The sequence below is a fragment of the Salmo salar genome, chromosome 04 (genome assembly GCF_965601325.2).
Source record: "Salmo salar chromosome 04, fSalSal1, whole genome shotgun sequence".
Taxonomy (NCBI): Eukaryota; Metazoa; Chordata; class Actinopteri; order Salmoniformes; family Salmonidae; genus Salmo; species Salmo salar.
Window position 1 is genome coordinate 58,508,389 of NC_138294.1, and position 24,179 is coordinate 58,532,567.

At 41.8% G+C, this 24,179-nt stretch overlaps 1 protein-coding gene and 1 pseudogene across 1 annotated transcript; both read right to left on the reverse strand.

The window, feature by feature from the left end:
* Nucleotides 1–13,417: 13,417 nt before the first annotated feature.
* On the reverse strand, nt 13,418–15,425 carry LOC106603429 (P2Y purinoceptor 3-like; annotated as a pseudogene).
* A 2,975-nt stretch (nt 15,426–18,400) lies between these two features.
* im:7136398 (uncharacterized) lies at nt 18,401–24,086 on the reverse strand. The gene is made up of 7 exons (XM_014197435.3): nt 23,705–24,086; nt 22,875–23,089; nt 22,307–22,437; nt 22,114–22,201; nt 21,668–21,781; nt 21,431–21,542; nt 18,401–21,221 (listed from the first exon to the last, which is right to left on the reverse strand). The coding sequence occupies exons 2-7, from the start codon at nt 23,079–23,081 to the stop codon at nt 21,127–21,129; spliced, it is 747 nt and encodes a 248-aa protein (XP_014052910.1). The 5' UTR covers nt 23,082–23,089; nt 23,705–24,086; the 3' UTR covers nt 18,401–21,126.
* Nucleotides 24,087–24,179: the final 93 nt, after the last annotated feature.

The window sequence follows — 24,179 nt, forward strand, 5'->3', positions numbered from 1 at the left end:
CATGTCAAAAATGTTATCAATTGATTTGCATTTTAATGAGGGAAATAAGTATTTGACCCCCTCTCAATCAGAAAGATTTCTGGCTTCCAGGTGTCTTTTATACAGGTAACGAGCTGAGATTAGGAGCACACTCTTAAAGGGAGTGCTCCTAACCGCAGCTTGTTACCTGTAAAAATGACACCTGTCCACAGAAGCAATCAATCAATCAGATTCCAAACTCTCCACCATGGCCAAGACCAAAGAGCTCTCCAAGGATGTCAGAGACAAGATTGTAGACCTACACAAGGTTGGAATGGGCTACAAGACCATCGCCAAGCAGCTTGGTGAGAAGGTGACAACATTTGGTGCGATTATTCGCAAATGGAAGAAACACAAAAGAACTATCAATATCCCTCGGCCTGGGGCTCCATGCAAGATCTCACCTCGTGGAGTTGCAATGATCATGAGAACGGTGAGGAATCAGCCCAGAACTACACGGGAGGATCTTGTCAATGATCTCAAGGCAGCTGGGACCATAGTCACCAAGAAAACAATTGGTAACACACTACGCCGTGAAGGACTGAAATCCTGCCGCGCCCGCAAGGTCCCCCTGCTCAAGAATACATCTACATGCCCGTCTGAAGTTTGCCAATGAACATCTGAATGACTCAGAGGACAACTGGTGAAAGTGTTGTGGTCAGATGAGACCAAAATGGAGCTCTGACATCAACTCAACTCACCGTGTTTGGAGGAGGAGGAATGCTGCCTATGACCCCAAGAACACCATCTCCACCGTCAAACATGGAGGTGGAAACATTATGCTTCGAGGGTGTTTTTCTGCTAAGGGGACAGGACAACTTCACCGCATCAAAGGGACGATGTAACGGGGCCATGTGCCGTCAAATCTTGGGTGAGAACCTCCTTCCCTCAGCCAGGGCATTGAAAATGGGTCGTGGATGGGTATTCCAGCATGACAATGACCCAAAACACACGGCCAAGGTAACAAAGGAGTGGCTCAAGAAGAAGCACATTAAGGTCCTGGAGTGGCCTAGCCAGTCTCCAGACCTTAATCCCATAGAAAATCTGTGGAGGGAGCTGAAGGTTCGAGTTGCCAAACGTCAGCCTTGAAACCTTAATGACTTGGAGGAGATCTGCAAAGAGGAGTGGGACAAAATCCCTCCTGAGATGTGTGCAAACCTGGTGGCCAACTACAAGAAACGTCTGACCTCTGTCATTGCCAACAAGGGTTTTGCCACCAAGTACTAAGTCATGTTTTGCAGAGGGGTCAAATACTTATTTCCCTCATTAAAATGCAAATCATTTCATAACATTTTTGACATGTGTTTTTCTGGATTTTTGTTGTTGTTATTCTGTCTCTCACTGTTCAAATAAACCTACTATTAAAATTATAGACTGATCATTTCTTTGTAAGTGGGCAAACATACAAAATCAGCAGGGGATCAAATACTTTTTCCCCCACTGTATGTTCCAAGTCAACCAGCGTGTTTTTCCCGTGCTCCTGCCTTTTCTATTCTGTTTTACTAGTCCTCCCGGTTTTGACTCTTGTCTGTACCCGCTTGCCTGACCATTCTGCCTGCCCAGACCTCGAGCCTGCCTGCCACACTGTACCTCCTGGACTCTGAACTGGTTTTGACCTTTAGCCTGTCCACGAGCATTCTCTTGCCTACCCCTTTTGAATGTAATAAATATCAAAGACTCAAACCATCTGCCTCCCGTGTCTGCATCTGGGTCTCGCCTTGTGCCCTTATAGGTACATACTTATATTGCAATGTACAGCCTTACCTATGAATCTTGGGTCCATGAAATAGGGTATCAGCATACTCAGTGTCAGATTACAATTGTAAAGAGTTTACACAAATATTAGTGTGCTCTTATTGTGGGACTTTAACTTTCACCTCACAATTCAGTCTATTGTGCGCAATGTTCAGCCTTATTTATGGATCTTCGGTCCATGAAATGGAGTTCTCAGTGACACTCACAGAGCACAACTGTGAAGAGTTTTCACAAATATTAGCATCATAGCTCTTATTGCACGACTCTGAAACCACTGAAATTAGCAACATTAAGCTCATAAGTCAACCTATGTGTAATAAACATTCATATTGCAATGTACTGCCTGATGCCCCATTTCATGGACCCAAGATCCATAGGTAAGGCTGTACATTGCAATATGAATGTCCAAATCGCACAATAGGCTGACTAGTGAGGTGATTTCCCACAGTTAAAGTCCCGCAATAAAAGCTGTAAATATCATTGCGGTAAAGTGAGTAGACACTCGCAAAAAGCAGTCAAGTCATCCGCGCTTCAGTCTCCTCCTGAATTTTGGTACCCGAATACACAACACTTTACGATATCACGGGTTTTCTGGTAGGGAAGCTCAGTTGGATGCACTCTCATGCACAGATAAAGATAATAGCTACAACTCATTCAAGCAAACAGTTTGAAGCACACTTATTATATTTTTTCACAATAAAAATGATACCAAATCGCTTCTTTCATTTTCGCACCTTATCAAAAATAACTTTATCACGGGTAGAGTGAGGCTGCAGAATCCTAAAGCGGGTGCTGTTAAGCAAATATGAAATTGTGAAAGCAAGATGTGTTTAGTCATGACACACAGTTGAAGTCAGAAGTTTACATACACCTTAGCCAAATACATTTAAACTCAGGTTTTCACAATTCCTGACATTTAATCCTAGTAAAAATTCCCTGTCTTAGGTCAGTTAGGATCACCACTTTATTTTAAGAATGTGAAATGTCAGAATAATAGTAGAGAGAATGACTTATTTCAGCTTTTATTTCTTTTATCACATTCCCAGTGGGTCAGAAGTTTACATACACTCAATTAGTATTTGGTAGCATTGCCTTTAAATTGTTTAACTTGGGTCAAACGTTTCAGATAGCCTTCCACAAGCTTCCCACAATAAGTTGGGTGAATTTTGGCCCATTCCTCCTGACAGAGCTGGTGTAACCGAGTCAGGTTTGTCGACCTCCTTGCTCGCACATGCTTTTTCAGTTCTGCCCACAAATGTTCTACAGGATGAGGTCAGGGCTTTGTCATGGCCACTCCAATGCCTTGACTTTGTTGTCTTTAAGCCATTTTGCCACAACTTTGGAAGTATGCTTGGGGTCATTGTCCATTTGGAAGACCCATTTGCAACCAAGCTTTAACTTCATGACTGATGTCTTGAGATGTTGCTTCAATATATCCACATAATTGTCCTCCTCATGATGCCATCTATTTTGTGAAGTGCACCAGTCCCTCCTGCAGCAAAGCACCCCCACAACATGATGCTTCCACCCTGTGCTTCACGGTTGGGATGGTGTTCTTCGGCTTGCAAGCCTCCCCCTTTTTCCTCCAAACATAACAATGGTCATTATGGCCAAACAGTTCTATTTTTGTTTCATCAGACCAGAGGACATTTCTCCAAAAAGTACGATCTTTGTCCCCATGTGCAGTTGCAAACCGTAGTCTGGATTTTTCATGGCGGTTTTGGAGCAGTGGGTTCTTCCTTGTTTGGAGCGGCCTTTCAGGTTATGTCAATATAGGACTCGTATTACTGTGGATATAGATACTTTTGTACCTGTTTCCTCCAGCATCTTCACAAGGTCCTTTGCTGTTGTTCTGGGATTGATTTTCGCACCAAAGTACGTTCATCTCTAGGAGACAGAACGTGTCTCCTTCCTGAGCGGTATGACGGCTGCGTGGTCCCATGATGTTTATACTTGCGTACTATTGTTTGTACAGATGAACGTGGTACCTTCAGGCGTTTGGAAATTGCTCCCAAGGATGAACCAGACTTGTGGAGGTCTACAATTTTTTTCTGAGATATTTGCTGATTTATTTTGATTTTCCCATGATGTAAAGTGAAGAGGTACTGAGTTTGAAGGTAGGCCTTGAAATACATTCACAGGTACACCTCCAATTGATTCAAATGATGTCAATTAGCCTATCAGAAGCTTCTAAAGCCATGACATCGTTTTGTGGAATTTTCCAAGCTGTTTAAAGGCACAGTCAATTTAGTGTATGTAAACTTCTGCCCCACTGGAATTGTGATACAGTGAATTATAAGCGAAATAATCTGTCTGTAAACAATTGTTGGAAAATTAACTTGTCATGCACAAAGTAGATGTCCTAACTGACTTGCCAAAACTATAGTTTGTTAACAAGACATTTGTGGAGTGGTTGAAAAACAAGTTTTAATGACTCCAACCTAAGTGTATGTCAACTTCTGACTTCAACTGTACCATCACAGTATAGAGACAGACATAGTACACAGACACAGTACACAGACACCCATCTTCACAGCCAGATCTAAGTGAGCTTGATAGGTTTTCCTTTGTTTTTATTTGTATATCATGAAAGAGATATATTTTTTTAAAGTGATGAATAACAAAATTTAACTTGGCCTATCCGCACATTCTTTATCATTTTAATAATAATTTTGTAAAATTTGTTATATTACAGTGACCTTTGATGACCCCATGTCAAAAGAAATCCCATAGCTTTTTATCTATGCTGGTTGTTAGCTTGCAAAACTGATATGTGTATAATTGTAGTCTACCAGTGCCCATCTAGTGACCTCTTTGCACACCTGTTCCAGGTGTTGTAAAAAAAAAAATGACGACCTGTGACATTAACATTACATCAAATTGTTAATATATCTCTATGCTGTTTGGCTGTAATGCCACATAGCACACCATTTTGACACAAATGTAAACAACCTTGCAGACAATCTCAGTAGGTTTAACAGCTATTGTTGTTGCAGTTGGCACAATATCTTTAATGTGTGACGCAGATGGACCTCGGGAGGATGGAGCTGCAGGAGATAGCTACTGTGCTAGCGGTTTCACCATCTCAAGTGGCAAGAGTGGCAGTTCAATATTGGTCTCATTATGTTATTACAGTTCACATGTGTCCACTGTCCCACCTTCTTAGGTAATTGTCTGAGGTTTGGAGGGTGGGTGCTCCATATGTTAAGCAGCCAAGGTAACTATAGTGTATAGCCATGTTTTGGGGATAAATTCTTTAGAATGTAATGTAAATATCAATACAATTCCAATCTACAAAATGAATAGAAATTCAATAGGAGAAAAAAAAAACATTGAAATCCTATAGGATCCTATAGTATTTCAATTCAAGGATCCAATTAGAATCCAATTCGAATCCAATAGAAAAATCATACCAGATTTTGGAATGGAAGCAGCCCTATTGGACTCCCATGGGATTGTAATCTATATGATTTATAGACAATAATCTAATAGAGACAGTCTTTTTTAGTGTGCAGGAGTCTGGTGTAGCGGTCTAAGCTCCTGACTCTATTAGAATCCAAAAGAAAATCCTATCAGATTTTGGAACCAGTCCCACTTGACTCCTATAATCATATAGGATAGTTTCCAAAATCTGCTAGGATTTTCTTTTGGATTCTAAGACGATTTTTTTTTTTTTAATCCTGTAGGATTTCTGGACTCGGGCAGAATATTATCCACAAAACATGAAGTGCTATATACATATCAGTTATGCAAGCTAACAACCAGCATAGATAACAAGCACGTTTACTAGCTAGCTAGCTAACAAGATTATCTAGCTAACTAGCTAGCTCACAAGACTAGCCAAGTTAGCTGCTTTATTCCTTGCATGTGATTGGTTGTGGTCTTGGGTTCGGCACCCAGCCTGGAAGACAGGGCTGTCTGTCAGGCATCATTCAGGGCTTAAATGTCCCACGAGTGCATAGTGATCAACGCAGCCACAGGGCTACTTGATGAAGTGCATCTGAATGAAGGATGCATGGTACTTTTGATTATCTCTTAATCTCCACAAAGAGACCTGTCTTATTCGCGCACATCTCAGTGAACTAATCGATTGCGGAGGACGAGACTAATTCATTGCGGAGGCCTTCGGGATGGCACAGTCCAGGAAGAAGGAGTGTGGCTGGACAATGCACTTCTCTCTCCAGAATGCGCCTTCTCCCGCTAATTTGTGCACTTTCATTGTTTCATAACTTCATTGTGTGAATTGTTTGCGTTTGATTGTTAGTGTCTATCAATTCCCCATTACATAGGCCTATATCACCAGTAGTTCATTTACCATTAATTTCTATCATTTCTAATCTACAATGTTTGTTTGGTTATGGTAATGTCTGTTAATGCATTCAATATATTATTATTCTAGATTTTACCGTTCTCATTGTCGGACTGGACATGTTTGCAGAGCGCACAATCTATGCTACACTTGTGATAAACACGTTTTGGTTTAATTCCATTTACGAGTTTTGTCAATTTAGTCATTGCCTTTTGTTTGGAGCCTCCTGTCAATGTGGAGTAAGGATGCGCACCTGATTATGCTTAGAAGTAGGCCTATAGGCTGCCTGGTTTGCATGCAAATATAGGCATATAAATGTTCCCATTTGGGGATCTGATGGTATTTCTTATTGGCTTAATGCACAACCACTAATGAGCTCTGGAGCTTGTGAAAGTAATGTTTTCTTCACCTCAAACAGCAAGCAAACAAAGTCTGTTTTTACATCCATTGAGAATGACAATAATTCCTCAATGTATTTGAAAAATCTTTCCAGCTCTTTCCCTTTCGATAACCACTCAGTATGAAAGGGAAAAATGTCATGCTCTGATCCAGTGGAAACATCATAAAATAGGCCTACCTGATTACTTCTTATCCCTTGAACAAATAGCCTACAGCTTTGTCTGTCCCAGGGTCCCAATGCTGCAAGCAGCTTTAGGCTGGACCCAAGTTAATAGTTGATATGTTTTAAGTTCGTTGCAGACAGTCCATGCATAGCCAATGTGATATTTATTTTTATCATGATATTTTCTACCTGCAGGTTGAAATGTTTTTATTTGTTGGCTTTATAGGCTATTTTTACAAACTGTAGTTGGCAATGGCAGTAGAAGTAACTTTTTAGGTTTGTATCATTTTCATTTAGATTTGGACAAAATTTTAAATAACCATATGACAATGATTTTGAGATACAAAGACATTATTATAAATGAAATGAATCTTTTCCACGAAAATGTGTATATGAAACCATAACTGGCACACATATTGGTAGAAATGGTAAGATAAATTGGCATTCCACATGAGAAAGTTTACCGACTCCTTGTGTAGCCTATTACCGTCAACTTCAGGAGAGTAATGGCAGAATCTACAAAAGCCAGTAGGAGCGGGAGGAGAATGGTCGGGACAGCTTCAGTTCTCCCTCTTCTTGTTATCTTGATCTCTGGATCCCTCTTGAGTCATTTGTGTGTAATTTAATCAAACAGTGAGCTTAAAGCATCAGACAAGCTCAATAGTTTATTTTATTAACACTCATAGGGTATTGTCTATATATGGAAATATAGACGTTTAACATTTTCGACCAATCAATTGGTTGAAAGAACAGATGAAGCGCTGATGGCTTGACTGCTTTTTGCGAGTGTCGGCTCACTTGACCGCAATGTAAATATCACAGTAGCCACTAGCCAGTAAGCAAAAACTATTTAACAATCCAAGCAACTTTTCTTCTAAAACATAGCCATTACAAGGTTGAATAATGCAACAAACCATATTACACTCTTGAATAATGCCAATATTCACAAGCATGTGCAGATAATTAAAGGGTTTATTTTCTCCTCCGTACACATTAGCTGACAATACACAGCTAACTCCTGCTAGTCAAGCAGTCAAGCAAAGAAACATAAAAAATACAGTTGAGATTTAAAGGTACGGTGACAATTTCAGAATGTTACAGGCTGTTATTACAATTTCAGGTAAAAACTCAATAAAACAAGTCCGAAAAATAAGGAAAATATATGTACATGTGCAATTTGTACTGTAAGAGTTTTGGCTCAACAATACAATTCTGTTTACACTGTCCTGCTTAGAGGGGGGCAACTGTCAGGCGAGTGTCGTGCGCTACTTCCGGAGGTAGTGGTTGAAACGTGACAAGTTTGCAAGTTTACATTGCAGTAATATGTGTAGCCGAGGGTATTTTTGCCCAAAGTCTACTAATTGTGAAGTCCCTCTTAGTTTGTTTCACAAAGCCTATATTTATGGAGTGAGACCAGGCAGCTGGCTGACCCACTTGATTTCAGCAGCCTGCTCCACTCTGCTCTGCCCTGAAACACTCATCTGGATTTATGCAACAGGCAGGCCCCTGGAAGTCCTGGCTGTATTCACTTTATGGCCACCTTAATACAGATCCACTGGTTCTGCCCATTAAATCTTGCTGGGAATCAGTATCGACCTCTGATTTACTCTTAACCTTACAAAGAAGTACTGAATCTTTAGATGCCAATTGTGTCCCGATGGTGCCTTGAACATGAATGTAGGTCCCCAGACCCTCATAGTGACCCTTTAACAGTTAAACAATTTCCCTGTAGTTCTACTCCAACATTGCATGTCAGTATATAATTGCATTGTTACTTAACTGTATAATGTTAAACCTACATAATGAATTACGCAAACTCACTCAAACAATCACATGTAGTTTTAGCCTGCTTATTCGTTGTCGAGTCATTCCTCATAACCTACAGATGCCGTATCTTAATTTGATCATCCTTTTTTGCAGGAATTTTCCTGCAGCAGGAAATGCAAACTTGCAGTGTATTCAAGCGTTAAAAAAGCTTCTAAAGTTTGTAATTTGATTTGTCCTAACTAAAAATGCCTCAACCCCTACAAAAAATGTCCATTCATTATAATCCACATAATAATTCACATTTCTTGTTGCTGCAAGATTTTTTGTTCCCCTGTAGCAACTGACTTAATTTAAGATCCTACATCTGTACAGATTAATACTGGAACCAGAATAGCTCCTATTACTTCATTAAGATCTTTGATGGAGTCACCCGATCGATATTAGCTGGTGGCAGTGAAGTCAGACGCAGGAGAGCAGAACTTGGTAATAGCCGGAGCAGTTTAATTTCAAAATCCAACGGCATACAGAAATAACGAGCATGGGTACAAAACCCGACGCGCACCAGTAAACATGTGCACAAGCAGTTACAACAAACAATTCCACACAAAGACATGGGGGGAACAGAGGGTTAAATACACAACGCTTAATGAGGGAAATGAGAACCAGGTGTGTAGGAAAACAAGACAAAACAAATGGAAAATGAAAAGTGGATCGACGATGGCTAGAAGACCGGTGACGCCGATCGCCGAACGCCGCCCGAACAAGGAGAGGAACCGACTTCGGTGGAAGTCGTGACAGATATGAGGGGGGATGGGTGATGGGGGCTGTCTGCCGTGTACCTAAGCTGCTTTCATGTTCCCTCCTTCTACAGGTCTGCTTAATAGCAGCCATTTGATTAATTCAATTTGACTTAAAGCTTAGAGAAGAGGAGAGAAGACAAAAAGAGAAGGCAGTCCAAGACAGATCATCCAAGGATTTTTGTAACCAAACCCATTGTCAATTGACCATGCCTTTGCCTACTACCGCTCATCAGCCTTTTACGGTTCTCTGATTTTAAAGAGCATTGCCTTCCAATGTCACTTTGCACTATTTGTTACTGCTTCACTTTATGATGTAGATGGATGTGTGTAGATTGTAGATGGATGTGTGTTGAGTGCATTGGTACTCTCATTGCCCTCGATGATCTGACTTTACAGTGCTATTACTAGACTGTATGAAGACCAAATTACACTTTGACCAGAGGCTCATCATGTGTCAAAAGAGTGTGTTCTCTCCTTACCCTTCGGTCCTGGGTGGTCTCTCTGTGGTAGCTAAAGCGAAAGGGTCAGTGTCAGGGCTTTGCTATCTATGGAAGGCTTTATCCCTAAGTGTAACCTTGCTTTGAGGAGATCTCGGTCAGTGCTGTCAGCCTGTCTCACATACTGCTAAGAGGCTTGCAGGTAGCGGCCCAGTTTAGCAGGACCCCATCGGACTAATCTTATTAGGTCAACTGGACTCTATCAATCGCAAGATAGAAGAGCACACAGTCATACAGACCATGTGGTTAGCACATGACACGTGACACTTGTGATCATACAATCAGAAAGCTTTTTGAGAGCATTCTCATGATATGTGTGTGTACGTGTATGTGTGCGTGTGAGATTTTTCTCTCTAAGAAGCAGTCAATCACAGTCCAATAAACAGTGCCATTCACCCCACCCCTCTGGTTTTTCCAGGAAATCCAGCTGTATAGCAGGCCATTTCCAGGTATCCATGTACCTACCATGTACATTGCTGCATCTGTGGACTGGCCTGTGTCAAAAAAATACAACATATTTTTAGCCCACTATGGGGGACGGACCATCACACTTGGCAAAAACTGTTTGAATCAACATTTTTTTCCATGTAATTTCAACCCTAATTGGATTTGAAAACGAATCAACGTCAGGAATTTCATATCATTTTCACCCAACTTTTTACCTAAATCCAATGACATGGTGATTTTTTATTTTTTTCATGTTGAATTCATGACAACTCAATGAAATGTAAATCCAAACTAGACGTTGAACTGACATCTGTGCCCAGTGGGATATGTCTGTTGTCACGACTTCCGCCGAAGTCGGCTCCTCTCCTTGTTCGGGCGGCGTTCAGCGGTCGACGTCACCGGCTTTCTAGCCATCGCCGCTCCATTTTTCATGTATCCATTTGTTTTGTCTTGTTCCCTGCACACCTGGTTTTCATTCCCCAATCAATTCATATGTATTTATTCCTCTGTTCCCCATCATGTCTTTGTGTAGGATTGTTTGTGTTACGTGTATTTTGAGATTGTGGATATTGTTACGCGCATTATTTTTTGTCTATGCTCTGTGTTTTGGGCACATTTTATGTTATTTTTGTGCTGTCTTTGGACTGGAATAAAAAGTTGCCTGTTCACTACACTCTGCTCTCCTGCACCTGACTTCACCTCCGATACACACTCCTAAAATCTGTTTACTGATAGCTTTATCACTGTCACCTCCTTGAACTTTGTCCTCTATATATAATGGCATCTTATGAGAGGGTTCTCACAAAACATCCTCTCGTTCTAAATACCACTTAAACAATACTAAAGCCCTCTACCTGTACCTTGCATACAAGCTGTTTTTCTTCCCTAAAGCCCCCCACTCATCCCCAGTTGTCTCCTCTCTCTGCCATTATGTGTGGAGCATCTGTAACCACCTGTAAATGGCACTCAGACATCATATGAACAATAGATTAAATAAACAATGAATAAAACAAATAGCAAACTGTGTGATAGTGTAACAAAAGGATGCAATCAAGATCTTAAAGTAATTGATTTGGTGTGATGACAAAGGAAGCTATACTTATCCATTTCAGGAAGTGAAATCCCCTTCGCCATGTCTCACAGCCAATCCAATGGAACGGTTGTTAGGCGGTCGGGCGGAGCTAAAGAACAGGGGAGTGAACAAGGAGGGACACCAAACCAATCAAAGCCCATCAGAGATTCTTAATTGGGAAAAGTCTGTCCTCTCCTCGACTCCTCCGTCCTCCTTTCCTCTCCTCCAGTGAACCGGAAACTGATAAGTGGTTGCCATATGTAGGAGAGTGTCAACCAAAAAATTCACTGGTGGAGGATGCTCAGGTGTATCCTACCGCGGAAGAGTTTTGAAATCCATGCACCCCCTTTGAAATAGCTGTTTTTAAAAAAAAAGAAATACGCTACTTTTCTATTTATCAATAAAACGTCTAGCATAACTATACATTTCTTTACACGTATATTTTGGGATTCCACCTCAGTAAATGTAATTTGCCCGATGACGCGCTAGTGGTGAAGTAGTCTCATTTCATACAAGCGCATTTGTTTCTACATTTCCTCTCCTCGCCTCTTCTCCCCGATTACTTTTTACCTTTTTCAAAAGGAGGCAAGGAGCGGACGGAGGAGACGATGCAAGGAATCGAGGAAATCCAATTGAGATTCTCCCCATGAGATTTGTTTTAGCATGCAATGTCTGTGTCCCTTTTCCTTCTCACCACCTGATCAGTCTAACCACTAATGGGTATGTCCAGGTTTACGTTGGGTTATGGCAGCAGTCTGCACTGTTCGTCATAATGACGAAGACATATGTAGCATAATCCAAAACACATGTAAGCATGCAAGCTTTCCACAGCTGTACACAGGGCATCTAACAGCTTTCTGCTCTGGCACGTTTAGTTCTAGTTGTTTTTCGGTTTGACACTGCCTCCTTGAATAAAACTTGTTTTGTTACTCTGGCCTTGGTGGAAGCCACATTATTACCTTTGAGTTCTAAGTTCTTGTAATAAAATAAACATTTGTTGTGTGACCCTGGGATAGGTAGAACACATTCCCTTACTTTCACCCTCTTTCTCTTCCTTTCTGATCCCTTCTTGCTTTCCCTCCCCCACCGAGCCTTAACTGCACTCTCAGGGCTCCAACACTGTTACTTATGGATTAAAAGCTAAAGCCGGTTGAGAAGTCAAAGCTTCCCTGTCCCTTCCAGCCCTTCCCTATCCTTCACCTGCTCTCTTTCACCAACTATCAGTCTATCTATTTGTTACCAGACTGGGTGAATCTCACCCTTCTTCTCACGTCCCGATTAGTCCCTTGCTCCTAGGTTTGGGGCAGGTCCCAGTCCAAAACAGGGGCAGTGACCACAGGGACTAAATTACAGGAAGCCTGTGGATTTTTTTTAACAAGAGGATTCTAAAAACAAGAGGAAATATGTAAAAAAAAGAAGCAAAAAAAACAACTTTTTTCCACCTTACTTGGATAACTATTTATTTTACATTTTCATGCCAAGATACTGCACCTGCTCTACTGCTGAATGTCAATCTGCTCGTCACCTGGATTCCTGCCATTCAAAGACGGAGAGCATTGATATGGCACTATAGACAGACTACTCCAGGTCAGCAACACTTCCAATCAATATGATTTAGTTTTATGTTTCAGTACAAGGTAGCTAGTGTTTTCATTTCAGTACATTCCAACCTAACTTTTAAGCTGTTGTGCTGTTTTATGTGGTCAGTGGTTGATATACTTACAAATTACTTAGAACTTTTCAGGGTAAATTTTGTGACATTTTTGGGCCCACCTGCACAGGTGTGTGATCAGCATAGGTGTATGGCCAATATCAGCTATGAAAGCTGCAGTGATATCAGGATAGCTGGATTACACCCCAGACTAACATTTCAGATTCATAGAGGAATTTGTTTTTGATGGATTCAATCATCCTAGAGTCACAGCATCACATTTTAGTTGTAAGATCAGTAAATGTCCCCAAGAGACATTGTGCTGGATTTTTCATTCTATATTTATCCAGTATTGCTTTCTTATAATTTGTTTCATAGCTTAAGTCCTCACAGCTGTCAGTCATTTGAATGTAATGGATCTCAAGTCATAATTTAATTAATATACAACAAAGATTTTATATGATGCTTGTGACATCCCTTACTGTAAATTGTACCAGCTTATTAGCAGCTTCTTAGCTATTACCATTATTAACTTTTTAACAATAGCCATGTGGCTTAGCTACTGTTTGTACACTGTGTGTTCACTGTATGTGCTGGCCAGGGTTGAGGTTAATTCCATTTAAATTCCAGTCAATTCAGGAAGTACACTGAAAATCCAACTGCATTTAATGTCAACATGCTAACTGAGAAAGTAACGCATTTAACAAGTCCAAATGAAATAAAGTGCAAAACAACTAAGTGCCCTAAATAGAAAGGTCCATACAAATAATACACAAACACACACAAATTTACACAAAAACGATGCCGTATTTGTTCCAAGTGTAAAATCTCCTAAACGACAAACCCAGTAGACTTTGACTCATTGTCCAGACGAATTGCCCTCTTCTTCTCCTTTTCAGTCTTCTTTTCTCCCTTCACCTACTCTTTCTCTCCCACTCTGTCTCTCCTCAGGATCTTCAGTGGCCAGAGAGAGGGGTTGAGGTGGTGGTTATGCTGACTGGCCGTGTCACAGCAGGGGTCACTCTTGTCTCCAGTGAGGAAGTACAGGAGAGCGTTCAGCCAGGCATTGCAGGAAGCCAGTGGCCTAGTGACCTTGTAGCAGATTGAGATTGTCTTCATGGCGTTGCAGCCCCCCATCTGACCCCTCCTGAGTAGCAGGAATAGTGTCCGGGTAACGTGGAAAGGGAGGAAGCAGAGTGCAAACAGGAGAGTGATGGTGACAATGGTTTTGATGGACTTGCGGCGCCTGCGGATGTAATAGGAATGCTGTGTGCTAGAGATGGAGAGGGACGTCCTCTCCTTGCGCCCCTCTGACCCCACATTACCTCCCTCCTCATCTTCTCCTACCTGGGAGCTGGATGGGGAATGCAGGGTCCTAAAGATGGTCCTGACTACCTGGGAGTAGCACCATGCGATGATGATGAATGGGACGAAGAACCCCAGTAGGTGCAGGACAAGGCCGTACGGGACATAGTCTGCAAACTCTTTATCAATAGCGTCATCCCAACAGTTCACAAATGCCTTTGAATCCCCACCGATCCCCTTTCCTCCCTCCCTCCTCTTCAGACCCATTCCCCCACTCTCCTTCCCTCCCGCCACCACCTCCTCCTCTCACCTCATACCCTGTCTGTGCAAACCTGAAGATGGGACAAGTAAGCACAAACATCACCACCCACACCATGGCACAGGTCCCCTTCACGGCCCTCTTGCTCTCCAGGGTGATGGTCCTCATGGGGTGGCAGATGCCCAAGTAGTGTTGGACGGATATACAGGTGAGGAAGAAGATGGAGCAGTAGAGATTGAAGTAGAATAGGAAACACACCAGGCGACACATGAAGTCCCCAAACACCCAGTGGTCTCGCAGCACGTAGCTGGCCACCAGGAAGGGCAGGGACAGGCCGTACATTAGGTCTGTGGTCGCCAGGTTCACCATGTAGATCAGAGGGGTGGTCCAGCGGCGGGGGGCATTGCCATGGCAACAGCCGCCATAGCGACGGCAGGGCCGCACCAGGACAATGGAGTTGAGCGTCAGGCTGAAGAAGAAGGTGAGGGAGAAGCAGAGAGGGAGGAAGATGTACTTATAGGACTCATCACTACTGCAGGGAGCGAGGGAGAGGGGGGGATGGGGTGAAGGAGGAGAAGGTCCCTGTCACAGATGTGCTCTCTGTGGTGTTGGAGGCTTGGCTTATCATCATGGTTGACTGTGGTTGTTTTCCCTTCTTTTGCAGAGTCTCGTGTTCCTTTTTCATCACGCGCTCCTTGCGGCAAATTCTTCTGCTTGTTTAGTGTTCCTGTCGTTCGCTCTCTCTCAGGTACGGTCGTCTTTACTCTCCAGCTTTGCGGACGGTTTGAGGGAAGGAATATTCTGTGCAAGAGGGAGAAAACAAGTGCTTTAGTTTGGAAATACTCACTAGGAATGTATTTAGCTGATTATGGATAATTCTCGGTCCATTAGCTCTTCAATCAGTAACACACACTTCCGGAAACTCTCCATTCACCCATGTTACATATCTGATCCACTTTGACCATGAGTACACTGAAGCCCATGTTCTGGAGTACTGTAGACTGATCCACTGTCAAAGAATGTGACATACAGTATTTAAAAGTCTATCCTAAGTGCCAAGAATGCATGTTTTGGAAATGGAACCAATGATAGTGGGTTCTCCTTGCGTGTATCTCCCTGTGGCTCAGTTGGTAGAGCATGGTGTTTGCAACGCCAGCATGGTGTGTGCAACGCCAGGGTTGTGGGTTCGATTCCCACGGGGGGCCAGTACAAAAAAAAAATAATATGTATGAAATGTATGTATTCACTACTGTAACTTGCTCTGGATAAGAGTGTCTGCTAAAATGTGTTGTTGTGCACACTGTGTGTGTTTTCTTTAGATGATTCATGTAAATGACAGCTAAATTAGTTGGAAAATGTTGTTTATGTGATCAATGTTTAGCTCCCTCATGTTTATCTTCTACAGTGAGGGAAAAAAGTATTTGATCCCCTGCTGATTTTGTACGTTTGCCCACTTACAAAGAAATGATCAGTCTATAATTTTAATGGTAGGTTTATTTGAACAGTGAGAGACAGAATAACAACCAAAAAATCCAGAAAAACGCATGTCAAAAATGTTATAAATTGATTTGCATTTTAATGAGGGAAATAAGTATTTGACCCCTCTGCAAAACATGACTTAGTACTTAGTGGCAAAACCCTTGTTGGCAATCACAGAGGTCAGACGTTTCTTGTAGTTGGCCACCAGGTTTGCACACATCTCAGGAGGGATTTTGTCCCACTCCTCTTTGCAGATCTTCTTCAAGTCATTAAGGTTTCGAGGCTGACGTTTGGCAACTCGAACCTTCAGCTCCCTCCACAGATTTTCTATGGGATTAAGGTCTGGAGACTGGCTAGGCCACTCCAGGACCTTAATGTGCTTCTTCTTGAGCCACTCCTTTGTTACCTTGGCCGTGTGTTTTGGATCATTGTCATGCTAGAATACCCATCCACAACCCATTTTCAATGCCCTGGTTGAGGGAAGGAGGCTCTCACCCAAGATTTGACGGTACATGGCCCCGTCCATCATCCCTTTGATGCGGTGAAGTTGTCCTGTCCCCTTAGCAGAAAAACACCCCCAAAGCATAATGTTTCCACCTCCATGTTTGACTGTGGAGATGGTGTTCTTGGGGTCATAGGCAGCATTCCTCCTCCTCCAAACACGGCGAGTTGAGTTGATGCCAAAGAGCTCCATTTTGGTCTCATCTGACCACAACACTTTCACCCAGTTGTCCTCTGAATCATTCAGATGTTCATTGGCAAACTTCAGACGGGCATGTATATGTGCTTTCTTGAGCAGGGGGACCTTGTGGGCGCTGCAGGATTTCAGTCTTTCACGGCGTAGTGTGTTACCAATTGTGTTCTTGGTGACTATGGTCCCAGTTGCCTTGAGATTATTGACAAGATCCTCCCGTGTAGTTCTGAGCTGATTCCTCACTGTTCTCATGATCATTGCAACTCCACGAGGTGAGATCTTGCATGGAGCCCCAGGCCGAGGGAGATTGACAGTTCTTTTGTGTTTCTTCCATTTGCGAATAATCGCACCAACTGTTGTCACCTTCTCACCAAGCTGCTTGGCGATGGTCTTGTAGCCCATTCCAGCCTTGTGTAGGTCTACAATCTTGTCCCTGACATCCTTGGAGAGCTCTTTGGTCTTGGCCATGGTGGAGAGTTTGGAATCTGATTGATTGCTTCTGTGGACAGGTGTCTTTTATACAGGTAACAAGCTGAGATTAGGAGCACTCCCTTTAAGAGTGTGCTCCTAATCTCAGCTCGTTACCTGTATAAAAGACACCTGGAAGCCAGAAATCTTTCTGATTGAGAGGGGGTGAAATATTTATTTCCCTCATTAAAATGCAAATCGATTTATAACATTTTTGACATGTGTTTTTCTGGATTTTTGTTGTTGTTATTCTGTCTCTCACTGTTCAAATAAACCTACCATTAAAATTATAGACTGATCATTTCTTTGTCAGTGGGCAAACGTACAAAATCAGCAGGGGATCAAATACTTTTTTCCCTCACTGTATGTTGGGAGTGTTTATCACACAGAACTCTCTCATGGCCTTGGTTAGTTATTCCAGAAGCCTTCTTATTTATATCTTTCTAATAACAAGTGGATCTGAAGATTTAAAGGAAGACGTAGCATCTTGGTTCTGGGGAGGGTGCAGCTAAAAGTGTCTTGGTCCCGATCAACACAGGGTCCTATTCCTATGACCTTCGCTGGCACTGTAAATAATTGATATCCATTCAGACAGATATGCAGAACGGAAACCCAATACAGGCAAGCAGCTGCAGGCGCTACTACTTGAATGTTACTGCAACATTGAATTATCAACGCTTCGATTTATGTTTACTGACATTTTTCATGAACCCTTTTGTCAAATCAAAAATGTGTGTAAATTGGGTATTTGTATCATTGTAAATCTTACAGCAGTAAGGAAAATCCTTATTCATCGTTCTCTGTATGTTTGTGGTGGTGTTGATATTTTGGAGTATTTAATGTGTACAAATATAATATCTTACCTGGTTTTCTGGTGATATGAAAGATTGTCCTTTGTCACTTTAAAATATTCCAGACTGTTTCTTCCCTCTTGCCGTTGTCCTCGTAGCCAATGAACTCATCAGTAAAACAGTGTTAGCATACAGTAACAGCACCTTTCTCTCACCTTTCACACTATTATTTTATTCCTCTCCTCCTCCTGCTCTCCCTATCTCTCATCTGGTGCAGGTCAGTCATCCCTGATTCTGTTGCGCAACCATGCTCCTACCTCAGTTTGTCTTTATCCTCATCTCTCCCTCCCTATTCCTCTATTGTTGTCCTCTCAATCATTAGTGCTGAGGTCCCACTGAAGGTCCCACTGGTACACACACGTTTACTCGCTCGCACGCAAGCACTTAAACTTATAGATTTGAACAAATACTTGGAAATATTGAATGGTGTGCTAGCAGCAGCAAAGACAGACACAGTGACAGCACACAACATTAAATAACCTTACAAGGTTTATTGAATGCAAAATGATACATTTAAAAAAAGTTAATACTGAATAATACTTCAGAGATTATAAAGTTCAATGTTACTTCATAGCATTCACCCCTTTCCCATGGCCTTGAATCTGCTAAAAGTTCATTGTTTCATCATACTACAAATACACACGATTATTGGAAGTACCACATATAATAATTGCTAGTTAAGACACAACAGGTAATAAGGCCAGGAGTTTTTCCTGATCATGTGACTTGAAGAGGAAAGACTCTGGTCCAGTAACTTGAGCCTGGTGTTTGTCCCTGGTCAGGTCACATGGTCAGGAAAATCTCCTGGCCTTATTACCTCGTGTCTTAACTAGCAATTATTATATGTGGTACTTCCAATAATCGTGTGTATTTGTAGTATGATGAAACAATGAACTGTGATAGCAGGACAACGGCAAGACGGAAGAAACAGGCTGGTATATTTTAAAGTGACAAATGACAATCTTTCATATCACCAGAAAACCAGGTAAGATATTATATTTATTTTTAATATCTCAAAAGTACACTTTATGGTTTTGCTTAATTTTAGAAACACGATTTGGAAACATATATATTTCAAGCATCACATTCCCAGAGTGGGCTCTCTACCACTTTGAAGAAATTATGTTATATACTGAACAAAAATATAAACACAATATGCAACAATTTCAATTATTTTACTGAGTTACTGTTCATATAAGGAAATCAGTCAATTTAAATACATGTACTAGGCCCTAATCTATGGATTTCACATGGGAGGGCATAGGCCCACCCACTTGGGAGCCAGGCCCAGCCAATCAGAATACATTTTCCCCCACAAAAGGGCTTTATTACAGACAGAAATACTCCTCAGCAATCCCACCCTCAGACAATCCCGCAGGTAAAGAAGCTAGATGTGGAGGTCCTAGAGAAATTAATATTCAATTCCCTGGCAACAGCTCTAGTGGACATTCCTGCAATCCCTCAAAAGTTGAGACATCTGTGGCATTGTGTGACAAAACTGCACATTTTAGGGTGGCCTTTTATTGTTCCCAGCACAAGGTTCACCTGTGTAATGTTCATGCTGTTTAATCAGCTTCTTGATATGCCACACCTGTCAGGTGGATGGATTATATTGGCAAAGGATAAACTCTCACTAACAGGGTTGTCAATAAATTTGTGCACAGAATTTTAGATAATTAAGCTTTTTGTGAGTATGGAACATTTCTGGGATCTTTTATTTCAGTTCATGAAACATGGGACCAACCATTTACATGTTGCATTTATATTATTGTTCAGTATACAAAGAAATGGACGTTATAGGTAATTAACCAATCACAGCCCTACTGTAGGATTGCACATTCAGAAAATCACCAGCAGAAGGAGTTCCCTTTGAATCATAACTTTAAAAGTAACAGAGAGCCCACTCTGGAAATGTGATGTACTAGTAAAGTATATTGTTTAAAACAATATGTCTAAAACTTAACAAAATCAAAAAGGGTACTTTTGAGATAATATTAATAGTTTTAATCTTGAATAAATTAATGTGTAAAATTGTATTTCAGAATGCAATGATAGTCCATATTTTAGAGCTATTAGGGGTATAATGACACCAAGGTGTTGTCATGCATAGGATTAAAAAGGGCCTAAAATTGCCACTTCCATCATGATAAAAAAAAAAACCTGATTTGTGTTACAAATGTAAAAAGCACATCAAACATCCTTCATCCCAATGAAGTTTCTATGTGAGAATTACCAGAACAATCTGAGAAACACAAAATATTTTCGGACTATGCTGGCATGGAGTCAATCGACCAATTGCAGCTTTGTAGTTTCCTATGCTGGTGGTAGTTATAGTTATGGCTGGAAACCAGGTATATCATAAAATACATAATGGCAATACCCACAGGCTTATTGGCACTATGCGGACAATTCCCTTACATCAACAACTACATGAGGCTCATATTATACATAATAGAGGTTAATTACCAACAAAGAAACTTCTCTACCAAATTGTTACAGGACTGTTCCCTTTAGCCTGAATATGCAGCTCCTTAGCTTGTTTTATACAGGTTATAAGTGGACAATTCCCTTAAATCAGTAAGTCAAGGATATTGCAATGTTTACACAATAAAACTTATGCAAAAGCGGTATCCCTCATATATGTAAATGATATAACTCATTGAATGTTGCGTTACACTATGGCTGTGAAGGTTCTCCATCTGACACCCCCAAGATAAATAGGACTTTCTTACCACAGGCAAAACACTAGGAGTCAGATATTACTAGAGATGTTTCAAACAACATCACAAATGGCTTAAAACCCTCTTTCTGATATTAAATATTTTTGTTTAAGTGCATGCGTAAGTCAAAAAAGGTCCTAATACAGTACTCTGTCCACTAATGATGATGAAGATTATGCTGGTCAAGATCAGGTGGGGATGATGAAGAGAAAGTTATCCATACCCTGTCTGTGAAATATGAATTGTATTATGACGCCGGTCCAAGATGCTGCTCATCAGTTGCTCATAATCAACATTTCTCCTTTACGAAAAATCATGTTGAGTAGGCTGCTACGGAAATACTTCTGACAGTCTCATAGTGGCATATCTGGGCCAAAATCCCTTTATCCACTATTGGTCACAATGACTTCCTGTCCTGGTACCCTGTCCATGGCAGTGGTGATGTCACATCCTGTGCACCTGTGGGTCAACATTATGTCAGATCCTGTACATCCAGGAGCATGGCATCCTGTTTGGTCCTCAGCTGGTCCCTTATCAACAGGTGACCCACCAACTCAGAGCTCAGGTCTACAAGAATAGAATAGAATATTACTAGTATTACCACTATTGTCACATGCAAAGCACAACAACAAGGCACAAATACATAGAGCCAAAAATGCACAAACTGTACAGCAAGCAGTCACATGCCAGTGCACTTACTAACAAGTTATTACCATGTAATAACCACTTTTTTCCATGTAATGACCAAGATTTCCATGTAATGACCGACTACTGACCGTGTATGTCGTGGTTGAGTGAGGTCCTGAGGGAGCTGAGCTGTTGTATTGAGCAGATCTGCAGGTCACAGCATTCCAGATGCTTCCTCTTAGTGATCACACAGGCGAGGTGCTGAGACACACACACACAGGAATTATTCACATACCAATCTTCACCTCTCTCTCTCAGACAATGCTCAGTGTTTTCCTCTATCTCCACAGTCCACACTTACAGTCTCCCTTCTCCATCCTTCTTACCTCCTTCTCTTTCTGTTCAGCGAGCAGCTTGTTTTTAAGCGCACTCAGTGCAGCCCTCACCTCCAGCTTCAGGCCAGAGGGATGGTAACCATGGCTACCTGCCTCTTTAGAACCCTGACAGTAAACAGGAAACACAAAATGGCATGAGTATAGATGCTAGGGTTGGGGTCAATTCCATTTAAATTCCAGTCAATTCAGAAAGTAAACCAAATTCCAATTCCAAATTTTCATCATTGAAAAGCATTGAAGGGAGTTGGAATTGGAATTTCAGTGTACTTCCTGAATTGACTGGAATTTAAATGGAATTGACCCCAACCGTGATGGATGAATGAATGATACATCGGTGTAGAACAGAGTTCTTCACACCTCGTCCTAGAGTGCCGCAATGTGTGCAGGTTTTTGTCCCAGTCTTGAGCTAGACTATAATACAGGAGGGAATCGCTCACCTCTTTGCCAGCCCCCTCCTCCTTATCATCATCCTCGCTCTCACTGTTGTTGGTGTAGCATAATTGTAGATTTCTGTGGTTGTGGAATCTGTAATAAGAAAAGGAAACAATTGCATGAACAGAAAGAACAGAAATGAGATGGTTTCAGAGAATACAGAATGAAGTTGATAATGAGATTTTCGACATTTGTTACCTAGATGAGAAAACAGTAACTCGACACCTTCCATAGTCCTCCTCCTCCCATTCCTCTCTCCTCCTCCGCCCACCCTGCCTCTCCTCCGCCCAGCCCCCTGACACACTCCCCTGTTCCGACCCACTCGTACTCTGAAAGAGAGGAATAGAGGGAGGGATCAGGGATGGAGAGATGACATGGGAGGAGGGAAAAGGTGGAGACGTGTGGTGGTGGGGTATTTGAGAGTGTAAGGGTGTCATTAAACCCATCTCTGCAGTCTTTTTCAAACAGACAAGTTCAGCTTTAATGCCAGGGGTTCACAGGGTGTTATTCCTATCATCTAATTAACAGAGATTATTACTGTGATCTCGGGCTCCAGCTTTCAGCCTAATACCAGTAGATGACAGTCACATGTGTAAGGCGAAGAGAGAAGTAGGATGAAGTTACCCCTAGATTCTGATCTAAGGTCAATGTTGTGCTGTTCCCGCTAATTGTTAAGGTCTTGATTTGGGGCAGATAAACTAATCTCAGATCTGTCATTAAGGGCAGAGCACAAAAACATCTACTCCCTCTCTTTATGCCCTCTGACCTTTGCCCTCTCCCTCCTCTCCTCCTCCTGTTTCTCTAGCTCGGCGATACGCAGGCTCAGGTCCTCCCACTGCATGATGGGTAGGTCCTGGTCTTCATCCGAGGACCTTCCGCTCTGATGAAGTCGCCCCACCCCTTCCTCACCAGACAGCTCTGTATCATCACCTTCCTTCTCCTCTGCTGTCTCTTTCTCTGTATCTCCCTCCATCCTTCACCCTGTTGTTGTGGGCAGATGGCAGAGAAAGGGAGATCAAGGAAGAGGATTTGATTAATTTTAATTTGGGATAAAGTTACTCAGGTGGGTGGTCTCTGATATATATATAAATAAATATTTATTTATTTTTATCAAAAAGAAGCTGCCAAGATCATTGTACAATGTGCACAACCTTACTACAGGATAAAGCGGAGTGTATCAACAATAGGATACCAGGATAGCCTACTCAGGAGAAAAACACAAAGCATTCCTTAGAGAAGTTCGAAAAACACTGACTGAACTGTAGGCGAGACTAGTCTATTTCGTAATAGTGAATCTTTCCCATTATCTAAACTCGGAAGTATGCATGCACTAGCCTACACCGGAAAATTCCCAATCTGTTTTAAAAGGTTGCATTTTAAATACTTTTCAGACTCACTCTGTCTGACTGTAGAACGAGTGCGCTCAGATTTCTTGCCATGAACGTGCTGCCAGGAACGCGCGTACGACACGTTGAATACAAAGTATCTCTTCTTCTTTGATATAACGCACATGTATGCCACACACACCATTAAAGATTTGTTGTTTACAATTTGAATATTGAGGGGAGCTGGTGGCAAGCGGATACTTTGACTTACCTATTCCAGACCGTGTCCTATTCCCGACATCGAGGTCTCCTTCTCTTGTTTATGTCTTATATAATTAGATAACTTTCGGTTTCCCAGATCTCGGCGGTGTAGGCTATCGTTTTAATAACTCACAATAAGCTATTAACTTCTGATTTAACTCTTCCTTTACGTTAAGAAAACACCCTGCCTGCCTTTCTACTGTACCCTTTCCCATTCCTCCCGCCCCCCTCTTTCCTCTGACCCGTTCCCACAGCTTTTTAACCTCTACCTTCTGCAGCCGGGAAAAGATACGCCCGCTTTTCCTACATCCAATGTGCCACTACATCCCTCCGTGCCTATCCCTTTTAAATAGCGATGCTTCGGATTCCTGGAAGTGTTGAAATTACATGCGATATCTATTTAAGACTAAAACAATCGGGTGTGGTCTGACTGGTTCTACATTTCGAATTAGAAACAATTGTAAAGGAGGGTTATAAAGGTTAAG

Coding starts and splice junctions, on each gene's coding strand:
- im:7136398 (XM_014197435.3), bottom strand. CDS start 23,081: ATGGAGGGAGATACAGAGAAAGAGACAGCAGAGGAGAAGGAAGGTGAT. Junction 22,438..22,874: donor AGAGGAGGGAGAGGGCAAAG/GTCAGAGGGCAT, acceptor CCTCTCTTTCAG/AGTACGAGTGGGTCGGAACA. Junction 21,543..21,667: donor CTGAACAGAAAGAGAAGGAG/GTAAGAAGGATG, acceptor TGTGTGTCTCAG/CACCTCGCCTGTGTGATCAC.